Source organism: Pongo abelii, chromosome 8, assembly GCF_028885655.2.
Source record: "Pongo abelii isolate AG06213 chromosome 8, NHGRI_mPonAbe1-v2.0_pri, whole genome shotgun sequence".
Lineage (NCBI taxonomy): Eukaryota > Metazoa > Chordata > Mammalia > Primates > Hominidae > Pongo > Pongo abelii.
Genome location: NC_071993.2, coordinates 76,209,262 through 76,224,102, shown reverse-complemented (window position 1 = coordinate 76,224,102; position 14,841 = coordinate 76,209,262). Strand labels below are relative to the sequence as shown.

Below are 14,841 nucleotides of genomic sequence, written 5' to 3'. Positions count from 1 at the left end.
ATATATCTCTAACCGATAAAAGTATATAACCACCATACTATATCACATTCACAAAATCAATATTAATTTCTTAATATCAGCTAATAACTAGGCCATGTTTAAATCTTCCTGATTATTTTATTGCATCATGTCACAAAGCATATGTCTGCTTTGTTAGTGAAGTTAAAAATAAGTAAGCCGGGTGGAGCACGGTGGCTCATGCCTATAATCCCAGCACTTTGGGAGGCTGAGGTGGGCGGATAATTTGAGGTCAGGAGATCGAGGCCATCCTGGCCAACATGCTGACACTTGGTCTCTACTAAAAATACAAAAATTAGCCGGGCGTAGTGGTGTGTGCCTGTAATCCGAGCTACTCGGGAGGCTGAGGCAGGAGAATCACTTGAACCCAGGAGACAGAAGCCTGCAGTGAGCCAAGATCACACCACTGCACTCCAACCAGGGCAACACAGTGAGACTCCGTCTCAAAAAGAAAAAAATTATTTATATATATAACATATATTTTTATTATATATATATTTATTATATTTTTTTATTTTATATATATATATAATAAAAATAAGTCAAAGTGTGTCAGCCTGATACATCCCCATTAGGTTTAATGGTCTTTGCCTAGATCCATTATTTCATCAGGGAGTGTAAAATGGTGATTTTTCTAGTTTTATTATTTTTCCTAGAGTTATGAGCTGGAATTCTTCTATAAATAACTTAACTCATTAACTATTAAATTACCTAAAATACAATTTGCAAATGAAAGGCAGAATACTTGATTCTTTCCCATTATCGACCAGTTAAAAAAAAAAATGAGTGTTGTCCTAGCAACTTCCAAAGGTAAGCAATAAGTTTTGCTTATATTGATTTGCAAGAAGAGAAGATCACTACAAAAATTCAGGGATTTTTTATAGATCTGATGTTTTCCATTTTTTGCAGTCATTACTTCTTCTCGATATCCAGTGAAAGCTCCTTCAAGTTATTCTTCTGACAGGACCGTAGTAATCTTTGCTTTTTTGTAACACAAAATGCCCAAAGGTATTCTTATACATATTTTTTGCCCTAGACATGGGATCGGACTCTTCTCTAAGAAGCCCTGGTTCCTTTTAGTGGAGAATCTACAACAATCAAGGGATTATCATTGTGTCCAGATTATACATGGTTCATTACTTCTAGGACCTTTCAGTAGTTATGGCAAAACAAAAACAAAAACAAAACAAAAAGCATATTCTTGGAGAAAAATAAATGAGTTCATGCTAACACTTGCGATTCAAAGTAAAGATCACAAGGTTTTAACTTAATTCCTATAGTTTTATACCTATCTCTTTTCTCTCAAGCTGAAAATCATAGTTTATAATACAGTAAAATAACTACTTCTTTGCTTTCTCCTATTTATATGTAATATATTGGAAAAAAGATAATAGCAAATTTACTTCTAACAGTAAGACTACAGAATGCACACTTGTAATCCCAGCATTTTGGGGGACTGAGGTGGAGGCTCGCTTAAAACCAGGAGTACCAGACCAGCCTAGGCAGTAAAGCGAGACACCATCTCTACAAAATATAAAAAATAAAAAAATTAGCCAGGCACAGTGGCGCCCGTAGCTCCAGCTACTCAGGAGACTGAGGTGGGAGGACTGCTTAAGTCCAAGAATTTGGTCATAGCTTCAGTGCACTATGACTGTGCCACTGCACTCCAACTTGAGCAAGAGTGAGACCCCATCTCAGAAAAAAAAAAGTTACAGAATGCAGTTTAAGGGCCAGGCGCAGTGGCTCATGCCTATAATCCTAGCATTTTCCAAGGCGGATGGATTTCTTGAGGTCAGGAGTTCGAGACCAGCCTGGCCAACATGGTGAAACCCCATCTCTACTAAACATACAGAAAATTAGCCGGGCATGGTGAAGCATGCCTGTAGTCCCAGGTACTCAGGAGGCTGAGGCAGGAGAATCACCTGAACCCAAGAGGTGGACGTTACAGTGGGCCAAGATCGCACCACTGTACTCCAGACTGGGTGACAGAGCAAGGCTCCGTCTCAAAAAAAAGAAAAGAAAAAGAATGCAATTTAAGATTTCTTTGTGGATTCAGTTTATCCTTAGTGTATCTCCCCCTAGTGATATACAGCAAAATGCTGTATTTCAAAATCACCGAAAATAATTATTTCTGGTGTAGTTGTGCCACTAACTTGTTAGTTTTCAATTTTTAAGGACTAATATTTATATAATTTTTTATATATTATATATATTTTTATTTATATAATTTATATATAATTTTTACATATATATATATAAAACTTTGCTTTTTTTTTTGAGACAGAGTCTCGCTGTTGACCAGGCTGGAGTACAGCGGCACAGCCTCAGCTCACTGCAACCTCTACCTCCCAGGTTCAAGCAATTCTCCTGCCTCAGCCTCCTGAGTACCTGGGATTACAGGCGCCTGCCACCATGCCCGGCTAATTTTTTGTATTTTCAGTACAGACAGAGTTTCACCACATTGGCCAGGACGGTCTCAAACTCCTGACCTCGTGATCTGCCTGCCTTGGCCTCCCAAAGCACTGGGATTACAGGTGTGAGCCACTGTGCCCAGCCATAATTCTGCTTTTTAATTACATGTAACAGTTTCTAGATTCCAAAGTCAAAAATTGTAAGGCAAGGCACATTTGTTCTGGCTATTAATTTTAAATTTACTGTATTTTTAAAAACATATAAGGCCAGGTGCAGGATTACACACCTGTAATCCCAGCACTCTGGGAGGCAGAGGCGGGCAGATCACTTGAGGTCAGGAGTTCAAGACCAGCCTGGCCAACAGGGTGAAACCCCATCTCTACAAAAAAATACAAAAAATAACCGGGTGTGATGGCACATGCCTATAATCCCAGCTACTTGGGAGGCTGAGGCATGAGAATCACTTGAACCTGGGAGGCAGAGGTTGCAGTGAGCCAAGATCACACCACTGTACTCCAGCCTGGGTGACAGAGTGAGACCGTGTCCGAAAACAAAAACAAAAACAAAAACAAACAAACACACATGGCACATGATATATGTTCATATTTTGGTCCCCTTCTTACAAAAAGACAGCTGTTCCATACACCTTGCTCTTTTCACTTAGCAATATATCCTAGAAATCATTCCACAGCATAAATACCTCATTCTGTTTTACACTTCACTGTACTTCACTACAGGGATGTACCACAATTTATTTAACTCATGGACATTTGGATTTCTTCTAGTCTTTTGTTATTAAAAGATCACAATAAATGGTCTTGTGCATACACAATTTCAAATCTTTGGGGTAGATTCCTAAAAGTGAGACTGCTAAATCAAAATGTGTATTTGTATGTGATTTACATAATACATCTGCAAATAAACTTGAAAAAAATGTGACATCTTTATGGAAGTATCCTCATATCTATAAACATGGTATGTCTTTCCATTTATTCTGTTTTTAAAACTTGGTTTTAAAATCTTTCCTAATGCAGTTTTCCTAAGGTAGGTTTTGTACAGAAAACTGCTTCATAAAGCAATCTTAATCTATTTACTATTTCCAAGAAATTCTTCCAGAAAAGCAAGACATATGGATATGGAACAGGTATTTTAACTTAAATCAAGGGAAAATAAAATATTTTATTTTGGAGATATTTACAACTATCTAATTTTGTTAAAAATAATGTACACCCAAAATTCCAATAAACAAATGTCACTAGCTACTATCTTCTGAGAGAGGAATACAAAAGTCTTAAGAGAATTAGCATTTCTTAAAACTAAATAGACATAAAAAGTTACTTATCCTAGAACATTAGGATGAATGGTTATCTGAAAGGCTGAATTTGAAAAGCATTAACATTGTTAGTCTTTCTGCCATAAAATTAGTTTTTGGGATGATACCACACATGATATTTTTTATATTTTGATAAATTTCTTCCAAATACCAATAACAAAAAAGGACGAGTAAAATTTAAGACTTGCCAACAGGAATAAATAAGACTTCAGTGATTACATTTGTTATCTGAATGCCAAAATCAATAAAATATGGTATTAGGTTGGTGCAAAATTAATTGCAGTTTTTACCATTAATGGCAAAAAAAATGAAATTACTTTTGCGCCAACCTAAGATTGGCAGGTATAATAATCCTTCCTTACTAAAAGGCAAGTACTACAAAATACTTTAAAATTAACTTTCATAATTGGTCATTATATTTTTAAAAGTGCCTTGAGTTCACTATATTTGACAATAACGAAGAATAATTATTGTCCTGCTAAAATTCCCAAGTAGAAATATAATGCAGAATTTTAAAGCCTGACTAGAAGTTAATGCCTCTTTTTTTTTTAAACGAGGTCTCACTCTGTCTCGCAGGCTGCAGTGCAGTGGTGCGATCTCGGCTCACTGCAAACTCCGCCTCCCGGGTTCAACTGATTCTCCTGCCTCAGCCTCCCCAGTAGCTGGGATTATAGGTGCCTGCCGCCATGCCCAGCTAACTTTTGTATTTTTAGAAGAGACAGGGTTTCACCAAGTTGGCCAGGCTGGTCTTGAACTCCTGACCACAGGTGATCCACCTGCCTCAGTCTCCCAAAGTGCTGGGATTACAGGCATGAGCCTCCGTGCCCGGAAGTTAATGTCTTTTTACCAATTTTATATACTATGTAAGACCAAAAAAGATAAAGAAATTTAACCAGTTTCTAATTTGACCAATGAAAAACTTTACATTAACATGACTGCAATAAATAATTATCTGGTAAAGGTTAATTGAATGCTTTCATTTTCATCTAACTTCTAGTCATTCGAGAACTAAACAGTACTGATACTCAATTGGCACATACCCAAGACAGTGAGAGGTAAGAGTTAAGGCCACTGATAAGACTGTGATCACTATAACTGCTTACACAATACTTGGCCTATGAATAACAGAGAAATTCATCTCCTCTATTGTTTGTATGAAGTATTTATAAGCCAAATGGAAACTACATTCAAATTAGGCTGAGCTACACGATATAAATGGGTTTGATGCATATATCATGGCAAGCCTAATGAACTAAAATGGAATAATTTTATTCAAAGTATGACTTAAGCAGTATTTCATATAAAGCTGAGAAATTCAGCAATATACTATCATAACATATAATAGTATAGCAGAATTCACATTTTATAACATAAAACAAAGTTGAAAAATAAGGTAAATTTTTTTCAAGAATAATCTAAGTCTTTTTTTCCCAGATAAATTATTTTTGAAATACCAATAACACTCAAGTTAAAACTTGAGAAAATACCATGAGAACATTCATTAATTATGAAAGGACTATGATGAGTAATAATAAAGAAGTTTTAAAAGTACAATACCTTGGTTAGAGCAGCAGTATGATCTTCTCCACAACAAATATAAACTATTTTCTGAGATCTTAGTGACTTTAGTAAATTAGGAACATATCTATCTGAAAATTCCAACAAGAGATGTTAATAGTATTTTAAAAATCAAAACTCATCTAGATGTGTTTCCTCTACAGCTTGCCAAGCTCAGTAGGTAGTTGTGACTAAATAATTTTAACTATGATTCGATGATTTTGTAGTACAAGCTTACTAAGTCGGGTTCCCAGGCCTATCCATACTATTGTGATAAAGGAGGGACTTACAGAGTTAAGTGCTAAACAGCCAATATGCCAGTCTGCAAAGGACTCAGCAATCAAGAAATTTCAAAATTATCTAACTGCTTCTAATTTTCCACATATACACATCATTCTTTATATTCACTTCATGGTAGTTATACCCACAGGATCCTACTTAAAAGCCTGGAAAAAAAAAATGTACTTTAGGCTGTTTTGTAGCAGAAAAGATACATGATATCCTAATATGACATATTTTTCTTATGCAAAACAAGGTATTCTTTAATTCTTTCTGAAAGTATTGTTTGCTTATCATTACTAGTTGTTACTAGATTAACAACTCACTTTTGTCCATTTCAGTCATTACAATTATACTGAACTATAAGAAATTAGCTTTTCTAAGTCAAATACTGGCATTCAACTCAATGTAATCATGAAAAATAAGTTCCAAGATCCCAACTTGTTTCAGTTGTAATTTTTTCAAATTCAAAATGTTTATTTTTAAGACATTAGCATCAATGTTAAAAGTGAAGCCCAACCAAAGATTAATTTAGCAACCCAAATCATTTAAATATTTCCTTGAAAAACTCAAAGATTAACACTTCATGTTACTTCCCCAGAATAATTTTACCGCTTTTTTCCACTAACAGTGGCCAATAATGGATTAACAATTTGAAGTAATGTTTTTCAATTGTCTTTTAATAAACATCCAATACTAAAGATTTTGTCCAGATATACTTTTTATAGTTCTTTAATGAAAAAAGGATATTTTGTATCTTCCCACTGCATTCCCCAAATGGAATTTTAAAATAACATCTCATCCCCACCTCTATACCAGGGAAGATACATTTCTCTCTTACACTAAGAATCACTGATCTCAAAAGATCATCTCTTTCAAAAAGTACACTTAAACTATACATAATGAGAACCTACCATTTTCATCATTAAGACCTAGCTGACCAAACTTGTTGCGTCCCCATCCAAAGATAGCTCCAGAAAGGGTGAGTACAAAACTATGGGCTCCTCCTGCTGCAACTTGCACGAAAGGGATTCCAAGCAAAGACTTAAGCAGCTGCGGTGAAGTTTGCTTTTTACAGTCAGTACCTAAACCCAATTGGCCATATTTATTCTGTCCCCAACAGAAGACTTCACTTGCTGTAAAACAGTAATGGAAAAATAACCATTTTTCTCACAAGCAAAAAATTTAATTTGAAAATAATCATTTCATTTCAAATTTCATATAAAGAATATTATTTTGGGACATTCTGCCCATCATCAAAAGAATATAAATATTATTTTTAGCAATTATACTTATTTCTTATATGAACATATACTACTACCTAGAAGAACATTCAGTATTAGTACACTTTAAGTTTGATTGACTACACAGATGAACAGGTGAGTCACACAACAAGGAGTAATCTCATTTCCTTATGCCCCTCAACAGTCTCCTTTTAATATTCCTCAAGTCTCATTTTTATTTTATACTTTCTCCCAAGAGGCACTCATTCAAGCTCAAACTTTAGTAACTATCTGCTGATCACATTCAAAATTTTAACACTAGCCCAAACCTCTCCTGAGCAAAAAACCCACATAACCCATTGTTTACCTGCCACTATACTTGGAAATTTCAAAGGAACTTCTAACTTAGGATGCCCCAGACTGAATTCATGACTCCCATCCTACTTCCCTGGACCTCTTTCCAGTGTTCCCCATTTTGGTAAATAACATCATAACTGACTCAGTAGCAAAAATTATAAACCTAGGGAGCCTTCCTTAATACTCCTCTCTTTTTTTTTTTTTAACTTCACACATATCCAGTCTATCACCAAAATTTAAATACAGTTTTCTTCCTAAAGAAAAATACGGCAAATAACTCCATTCCTCACCATCTTAACTGATTCCTATAATAGTTTTCCCTGCCTGTCACTTTTGCTCCCATATTGCCATCGCATTTTGCAACTTTAGACATCCTTTTATTAAACTAACAACTGGCACTAAATAACTGATACACTAATAACTGATTTTTTAAAAATTGAAACAACAAAATAGTACACACTTAAAAGTAAGCTTCCTTCCAAAAAAATCAGAATCCTGGTTCCTCTTTCAAGAGACAACCACTCTTTTTTTTTATTTTTTTGAGACAGAGTCTCGCTCTGTCACCCAGGTTGGAGTGCAGTGGTGCAGTCTTCCCTCATTGCAACCTCTGTCTCCCGGGTTCAAGTGATTCTCCTGCCTCAGCCTTTTGAGTAGCTGGGATTACAGGCACATGCCACCACGCCTGGCTAATTTTTAAAAAAATATTTTTAGTGGAGACAGGGTTTCACCGTGTTGGCCAGGCTGGTCTCGAACTCCTGACCTAGTGATCTGCCCACCTCGGCCTCCCAAAGTGCTAAGATTACAGGCATGAGTTACCGCACCCAGCCTGGGACAACCACTCTTACCAATTACTGGTAAGTCCTTCAAGAAATGTTCTATGCACATATAAATAGACATTTGTATACATGCATAGAGATATTGTAAAAATGCAGATTTGATAATATTGCTCACCCCAAAAATATATTTCAGTGCTTTCTCATTGCTCTTGGGATAAACACTTTAAACAAGGCCTATAAGGTGCTGTATGATCTACCTATGTTTCCAATCTCTTCTCATATCAGTCACTCACTATACTCTAGCCATATTGCCTTCCTTTATATTCTCCAATGGCCAGTTCTCACACACTTGCTGTTCTCTCTACCTAAACCTTTCCCTCATCTTTGTCCAGTTCATTTCAACTCTCTCCCAGCAGGAGCCTTCCTTCCCTGATCTCCCAGATTAGGTCAGTACCACTGTCCTATGTTCTAAATACCCTGAAGTTTTTCTTTATAGCCCTTATCATAGTATGTAATTATATCATTATTTGAATGACTATATCACGAGGGCTAGTAAGTAGTATACTGCTTATTACTGTATACTGTAGTATGCCTAGTTCATACTAAGGGCTCTAAAAAATGTTTAGTGGCTGGGCGCAGTGGCTCACGCCTGTAATCCCAGCACCTTGGGAGGCTGAGGTGGGAGGATCATCAGGTCAGGAGATCGAGACCATCCTGGCTAACACGGTGAAACTCCACCTCTACTAAAAAAAATGCAAAAACTTAGCCAGGCGTGGTGGCAGGCACCTGTAGTCCCAGCTACTCAGGGGGACTCTCAGGAGGCAAGAGAATGGCATGAACCCAGGAGGCGGAGCTTGCACTAAGCCGAGATCACGCCACTGCACTCCAGCCTGGGTGACAGAGGGAGACTCCATCTCAAAAAAAAAAAAAAAAAAAAAAAAAAAGTTTAGCAAATGAGTAAGATATTGCCTACACCATAAAGCTTGAGTAAACAACAACAACAAAAAAAGGACAATATGAAAAACTGTCCTCAGTAAAACCTTTGAGTTTAAATTTATGTTAGATCCACCTACCAAAATATCAAAAGAGGAGTTGGCAAAACAACAAAGAATACACAGAGATTCCATGTTCCTAACTGCCTATAGAAGTCCAAATTCCTTAATATGACATTTAAGGCCCTTTATAACAGATTTCTCTTTTTATTTCAGCCTAAACTGAAGTATGAGTATGTCTCCCACTCCCTCACAACACCCACATAAAGCTACATGCCAATATTCAAATGCACCACTTTCTTAACTCTATGCCTTTACACCAGCACAACCCCCTTAGCCACTCAACATTTCTCCTTGTTCTTCTCAACATTTCTCCAATTATTAATAAAAAATTAATTAAATCTTTAAAGACTTGCATCAAATACTAATCCACTCCTTATTGTTACCAATTATATCAATTAGAAACAATTATATCATTGTCACAGCATTTTACTTTTACCTTGTCTGAAATAGTACATATTTTTTTCTGCCTCAGACTACAGTTATTTACTTGGATGTCTGTCTCTTTCACTAGATTGTATGATCCCTAAACTTGTCTCTTAATTTATCTGTGCTTCCCCATGGTTCCTAGTGTTTTATTTGTAGTAGGCTTCACTAAATAGTAACATTAAATAGTAACAATGGAGCAAATGGAACCTATTTCTTCTTTTTTTTTCTTGAGACAGAGTCTCGCTCTGTCGCCCAGGCTGGAGTGTAGTGCTGTGATCTTGGCTCCCTGCAACCTCCGCCTCCTGGGTTCAAGCGATTCTCCTGCCTCAGCCTCCCAAGTAGCTGGGACTACAGGTGCATGCATGCCACCACACTCGGCAAATTTTTTGTATTTTTAGTAGGCACAGGGTTTTACCACGTTGGCCAGGCTGGTCTTGAACTCCTGAACTCAGGTGACCTGCCCATCTCAGCCTCCCAAAGTGCTGGGATTACAGGCGTGAGCCACCACGCCCAGCAAACCTATTTATTTTAATGGTAAAAAACATACATATGGCAGATTCTTTACTAGCCCATGTTCCAATCCTTAGCTAGGATACTAGGAAGTTAAACTGGTAAGAGAGGAATGCAAACAAAGCTAATAAATATGATGTTTAGCCTTCTTTATTTCTATGCATAGAAAGTTCATCTATGAGATTAAATGAGATTGGGGAAGCAATCCTCCCCAGTTGCAGCTATGAAGAGTTTTTAACTATTTAATAAACAGACACAAAAATCAATTTCATGTCTATATAATAAACGAAAAATGACACCATTCACAACAACAAAAAATAAAATACCTAGGGGAAAGTCTAATCGAAGGTGTATAAGACCTGTCCAGAGAAAACAAAATGCTAATGGAAAAAATTAAAGGGAGGCTTAAATGGACAAATATACCGTGTTCTAGAATTGAAAGGTTCAATATTGTAAAGATTTTCCTTGAATTGATTTATAGAGACAATGAAATCCCAATCAAATTCCTAGCAGTGTTTGTGTGTGTTTGTGTGTGTATATGTGTGTACAGACTGACAAGCTAATTCTAAAAGTTACATGGAAATGAAAAGGATCAAGAACCAGGGCAATCTTGCAGAAAAATGAGCAAAGCCGGAGAACTATATGCACAATCAAAAAAGTACCAAGTAATAAAACTGAAGAGAAATAAAATAAAAACTAATGCTTACCTTTAGAAAGTGCAAGTGAATGATAGTAACCACAAGCAACCTGTACAATCTGGATATCTGATAAACTTTTAATATTTCTAGAAAAGAAGAAGACAGATCAAGACCAGTTAATTCCATTTAACAAATTGATCTTGAATGCTATTTATGTTATTTATTGATGGCCTACTATATGCACATAGGTCATATTATTTTTTTATACAAGCTCAATTTTAGCGTACCAAAAATTTATGCTAAAATCAGTAAACAAGAGCTAGATACAAAAAAAAAATTAAAAGCGGTGATAAGAACACATCTTGGAAAGACGGTATTTAAGCAAAGTGATCTATACTCATACCTCAAGTACTCCTCAGAGTGCTCTTATAATTCAAATGTTTTCTTTCATTGTAAAAACGTGTTTTTAAATCATCAGCTTACAGTTAGAAACTTGGCAATACATCTGGAAAGCAAATGTACATTATCTAATTTGTCTAAAATTGGTGTTTTGCCTAGTTTAATGTACGTTCTCCTTTATCGGGTTTCTTAAGAACCAACAGGGATTCTTATATGTTCTACCAACTCTCAAATTATGAAACCTATTCTTACAAACTATCCTTTTGCTTTACATCTAAATCAGGGACATTTGATTTTTTTACTAGGGAAATTTACTCAATTCACAGTTATAACAATCATTACTAATATGTTAAGTTTTATTTTCTTCTCTCTTGTATTTTGTCCTTAGACTTTCGTAATTTCCTTCCCCCCTTTCCCAAGTTTTGTTTATCCACAACGCAATTTTAAAGGCTCATTTTTAAAACATTACAAAACTCAATTAACTTTGTATGTACATCAACCATCCCAGCATCTCCATTGGTTCTTTCCCTTTGCCTGGTCATGTTACTGTTTTTCCTGAATGAATGTTTTCAAGAAAAAAAAGGGGGAATGCCAGATGCGGATTACAGGTGGGTTACTGTAATCCCAGCACTTTTGGAGACCAAGGTAGGCAGATCACTTGAGGTCAGTCAGGAGTTCGAGACCAGCCTGGCCAACCTGGTGAAACACTGTCTCTACTGAAAATACAAAAAAAAAAAAAAAAAAATTAGCCAGGTGTGGTGGCACGCTGTAGTCCCAGCTACTCGGGAAGCTGAGGCAGGAAAATGACTTGGACCCGGGAGGCAGAGGCTACAGTGAGCCAAGATCACACCGTTGCACTCACTCCAGAATGGGCGATAGAGTAAGACCCTGTCTCAAAAAAAAAAAAAAGAAAGAAAAGGAAAAATGAAAAAACGGGGGATGGGGAGGTACACAATTTGTTTCTTATTTCCCTTTACCTGATACTGTCACCTGACCTGATTCTGCCATAAGAGAGTCCTGAGCAAATTCTGACCAGAGAGTCGACACACATGATTTTCGGGAGGCAGCTTCAGCAAATCAAATTTTGAGCAGGAAAAAGGAGAGTTACTCTGATTCCATATTATTGTATTAAAAATATTTTTATTTAGTGAAGTTACGCTCTTAACTACAAAACTTGAGAGTTGTACTGCTACAATTTAGCAGAATCCAACAAATTAGCAGGATCCAATGCACCTTCAAATTTTCAAACTCAACAAAATGCCATTTCTTTGAAATAGCAAAATCAAACACTGGCAATGCAAACAGAGTAAGGAATAAAAAATACATGAACATACACAACTGTGCTCAAATTACTAAACATCTACTGTTATTGCTTATGCATACGAGGCAGATGATACATTGACCTGTTCAGCATATTAAGTATTTTAGGAAAAAAAACACTATTCCGGGTATCAAGTACAATTTTACAAATGAAACATTTCAAAATACTACATTCTCACAGTACTGTATGTTTTTTCCTTCAGAACATTTATCGCTACTAACCACGGGTACCTATTCGTTTAATATTTGTCTCCTCTGCTAAACGGTAAGTTCTGTGAAGGCAGACTATGTGTCTTACACCCATGATAATGCCTGGCACCTACTATAGTGCCTAATTAATAGTATGTAATGAATATACTGTTAAAGGATAAATACATTTGTAAGGTCTTGGAGGCTTTAGTATTAGTCATAAAATTTGCCAAAAATTTTCTAAATTTGCATAGCAATTTATACTCAGTTACTCTCCTTTCCAAAATACTAACCTAAGGCTTGTAATACACATAAATGCTAATATCTTTTACCATTATATGCTACAGAGACCAGAAATATATTCTTCTGTGTCATTACTGTGTTAAAGAAAAAACTATCCCCTTTCATCTTCATATAAATGTATTAATATCCTGAAGAATGGGGGATATTGGCTTTGTTTCCTGTTTTAGCTTTTAAAAATTAAAAAATACTGTGAATGGTAAAACAAGGCTTCCCATGTTCCATTTTTCCTAAAGAGATAAATCAGAAAATAATTAAATTTGTTAGAACTCATCAAAAGTAATCCCCTTTGTCACATAAAAAAGATAATGTGTTTAATCATTTCTAATTTTTGAATATTCAAATACACCGAACAGAAAAGCAAAAGAAAGGCTGGGTGTAGTGGCTCAAGCCTGTAATCCTAGCACTTTGGGGGGCCGAGGTGAGCAGATCATAAGGTCAGGAGTTCAAGACCAGCCTGGCCAAAATGGCAAAACCCCATCTCTACTGAAAATACAAAAATTAGCTGGGCATGGTGATGGGCGCCTGTAGTCCCAGCTACTTGGGAGGCTGAGGCAGGAGAATGGCTTGAACCCAGGAGGCGGAGGTTGCAGTGAGCCAAGATTGCGCCACTGCAATCCAGCCTGGGGGACAGAGTGAAATTCCATCTCAAAAAAAGAAAAAGAAAAAAAGAAAAAGAAGCCAGAATAAATTGTGTAAATTAAAAAAATATATACACACACACACATGCATTGGAGACAAGATTTATATACCCTTCCTTTGGGACTCTGCTAAAGCATATTAATTATGGAATATGTATACTGTTGTATTCTTCTGTTTTTCCAACTTAACGCATAGCAGCAATACAGGCAGAAATCAAGCATTGCTAGTTATGTTTCTGAAGACAAAATTCCAACCACTAATGTTAACGATTAGTACAAAGTTTATATTATTTAATTAAACATTTGAGGAGCTAAAGCATTAAATATTTTGCAATTAAACACAATTACCAATTTTCTATTTTCCAGTTAAGCCACAACTTTCCTAGTTATTTAAGAAAAATCTTAACACCAACTCATTTCAATTTTGAAAAATTTATCTCAGAATAGGGGAGTAGGTTTAAAAAAAAATGAAAAATTTAGACTAACAACTGATCTAGTCTATACCATTAAAAACTACTCTTTAATTTTTCTTTTTAATCTATAATGTTCCACATTTTCAGATGCTAAAATTAGGCAAGAATTGTAATATATTTTAAAATGAATAACAAGAAAATAAATTATATTTTTGACCAAGCTAATAATTCAAATATGTTTAGTTTGTATAGTCCAGAAATTGCTGTACTCACAAAAATAATAATCTTATACTATCTTGCCATAATTTTTTAATGTATATGTCCAAGAAACAGAACTTTTAAAAGATAAACTACAACTTTATTGCCAACAATTATTTTTCTGAAGTCTGTGTGCAAAGTTATGTGTTTCCACTTATATTAAACTAAGATAATAAAATTTGGGTTAATTTTTTCAATAAAATGGTGTAATATATATTCTATATTAAAATCTAGCCAGAAATGCAGGTCTACAGACACTATTTAAAATACTTGGTCTTTCCCAAAGTAGTGACTTCAAAACAAAACAAAATTAGAAGTAGGAAACAATTCATTATCAAACTGTTTCAGTTATATCCTATTATTAATTTCACACTCTTCTTTAATATTATCCATCCACTGGCATTAAAAATGGGTTTTGTTGTCACAGAAGTATAACCTAATGCGAATCTTCACTTTTCTGATTACTCTTTTTTTTATTTTTTGAGATGGAGTCTCGCTCTGTCACCCAGGCTGGAGTGCAATGGTACAATCTCGGCTCACTGCAACCTCCGCCTCCCAGGTTCAAGCAATTCTCTGCCTCAGCCTACTGAGTAGCTTGGATTACAGGCGCCTGCCTGGCTAATTTTTTGTATTTTTAGAAGAGACAGGGTTTCACCTTCTTGGCCAGGCTGGTATTGAACTCCTGACCTTGTGATTCACCCACCTCAGCCTCCCAAAGTGCTGGGATTACAGGTGTG

At 35.8% G+C, this 14,841-nt stretch overlaps 1 protein-coding gene across 12 annotated transcripts in view; it reads right to left on the bottom strand.

Annotated features, from left to right (window-relative positions):
• The window catches only part of HERC4 (HECT and RLD domain containing E3 ubiquitin protein ligase 4), a 154,391-nt gene that overhangs the window by 107,021 nt on the left and 32,529 nt on the right, over positions 1-14,841 (bottom strand). For all 12 annotated transcript variants that reach the window (XM_054523391.2, XM_002820893.6, XM_054523396.2 and 9 more), the window contains 3 exons: positions 10,654-10,730; positions 6,514-6,735; positions 5,321-5,412 (listed from right to left, as the gene is read on the bottom strand). In XM_054523391.2, the coding sequence (XP_054379366.2) occupies positions 5,321-5,412; positions 6,514-6,735; positions 10,654-10,730 (391 nt within the window). The remainder of the gene's footprint in view (positions 1-5,320; positions 5,413-6,513; positions 6,736-10,653; positions 10,731-14,841) is intronic.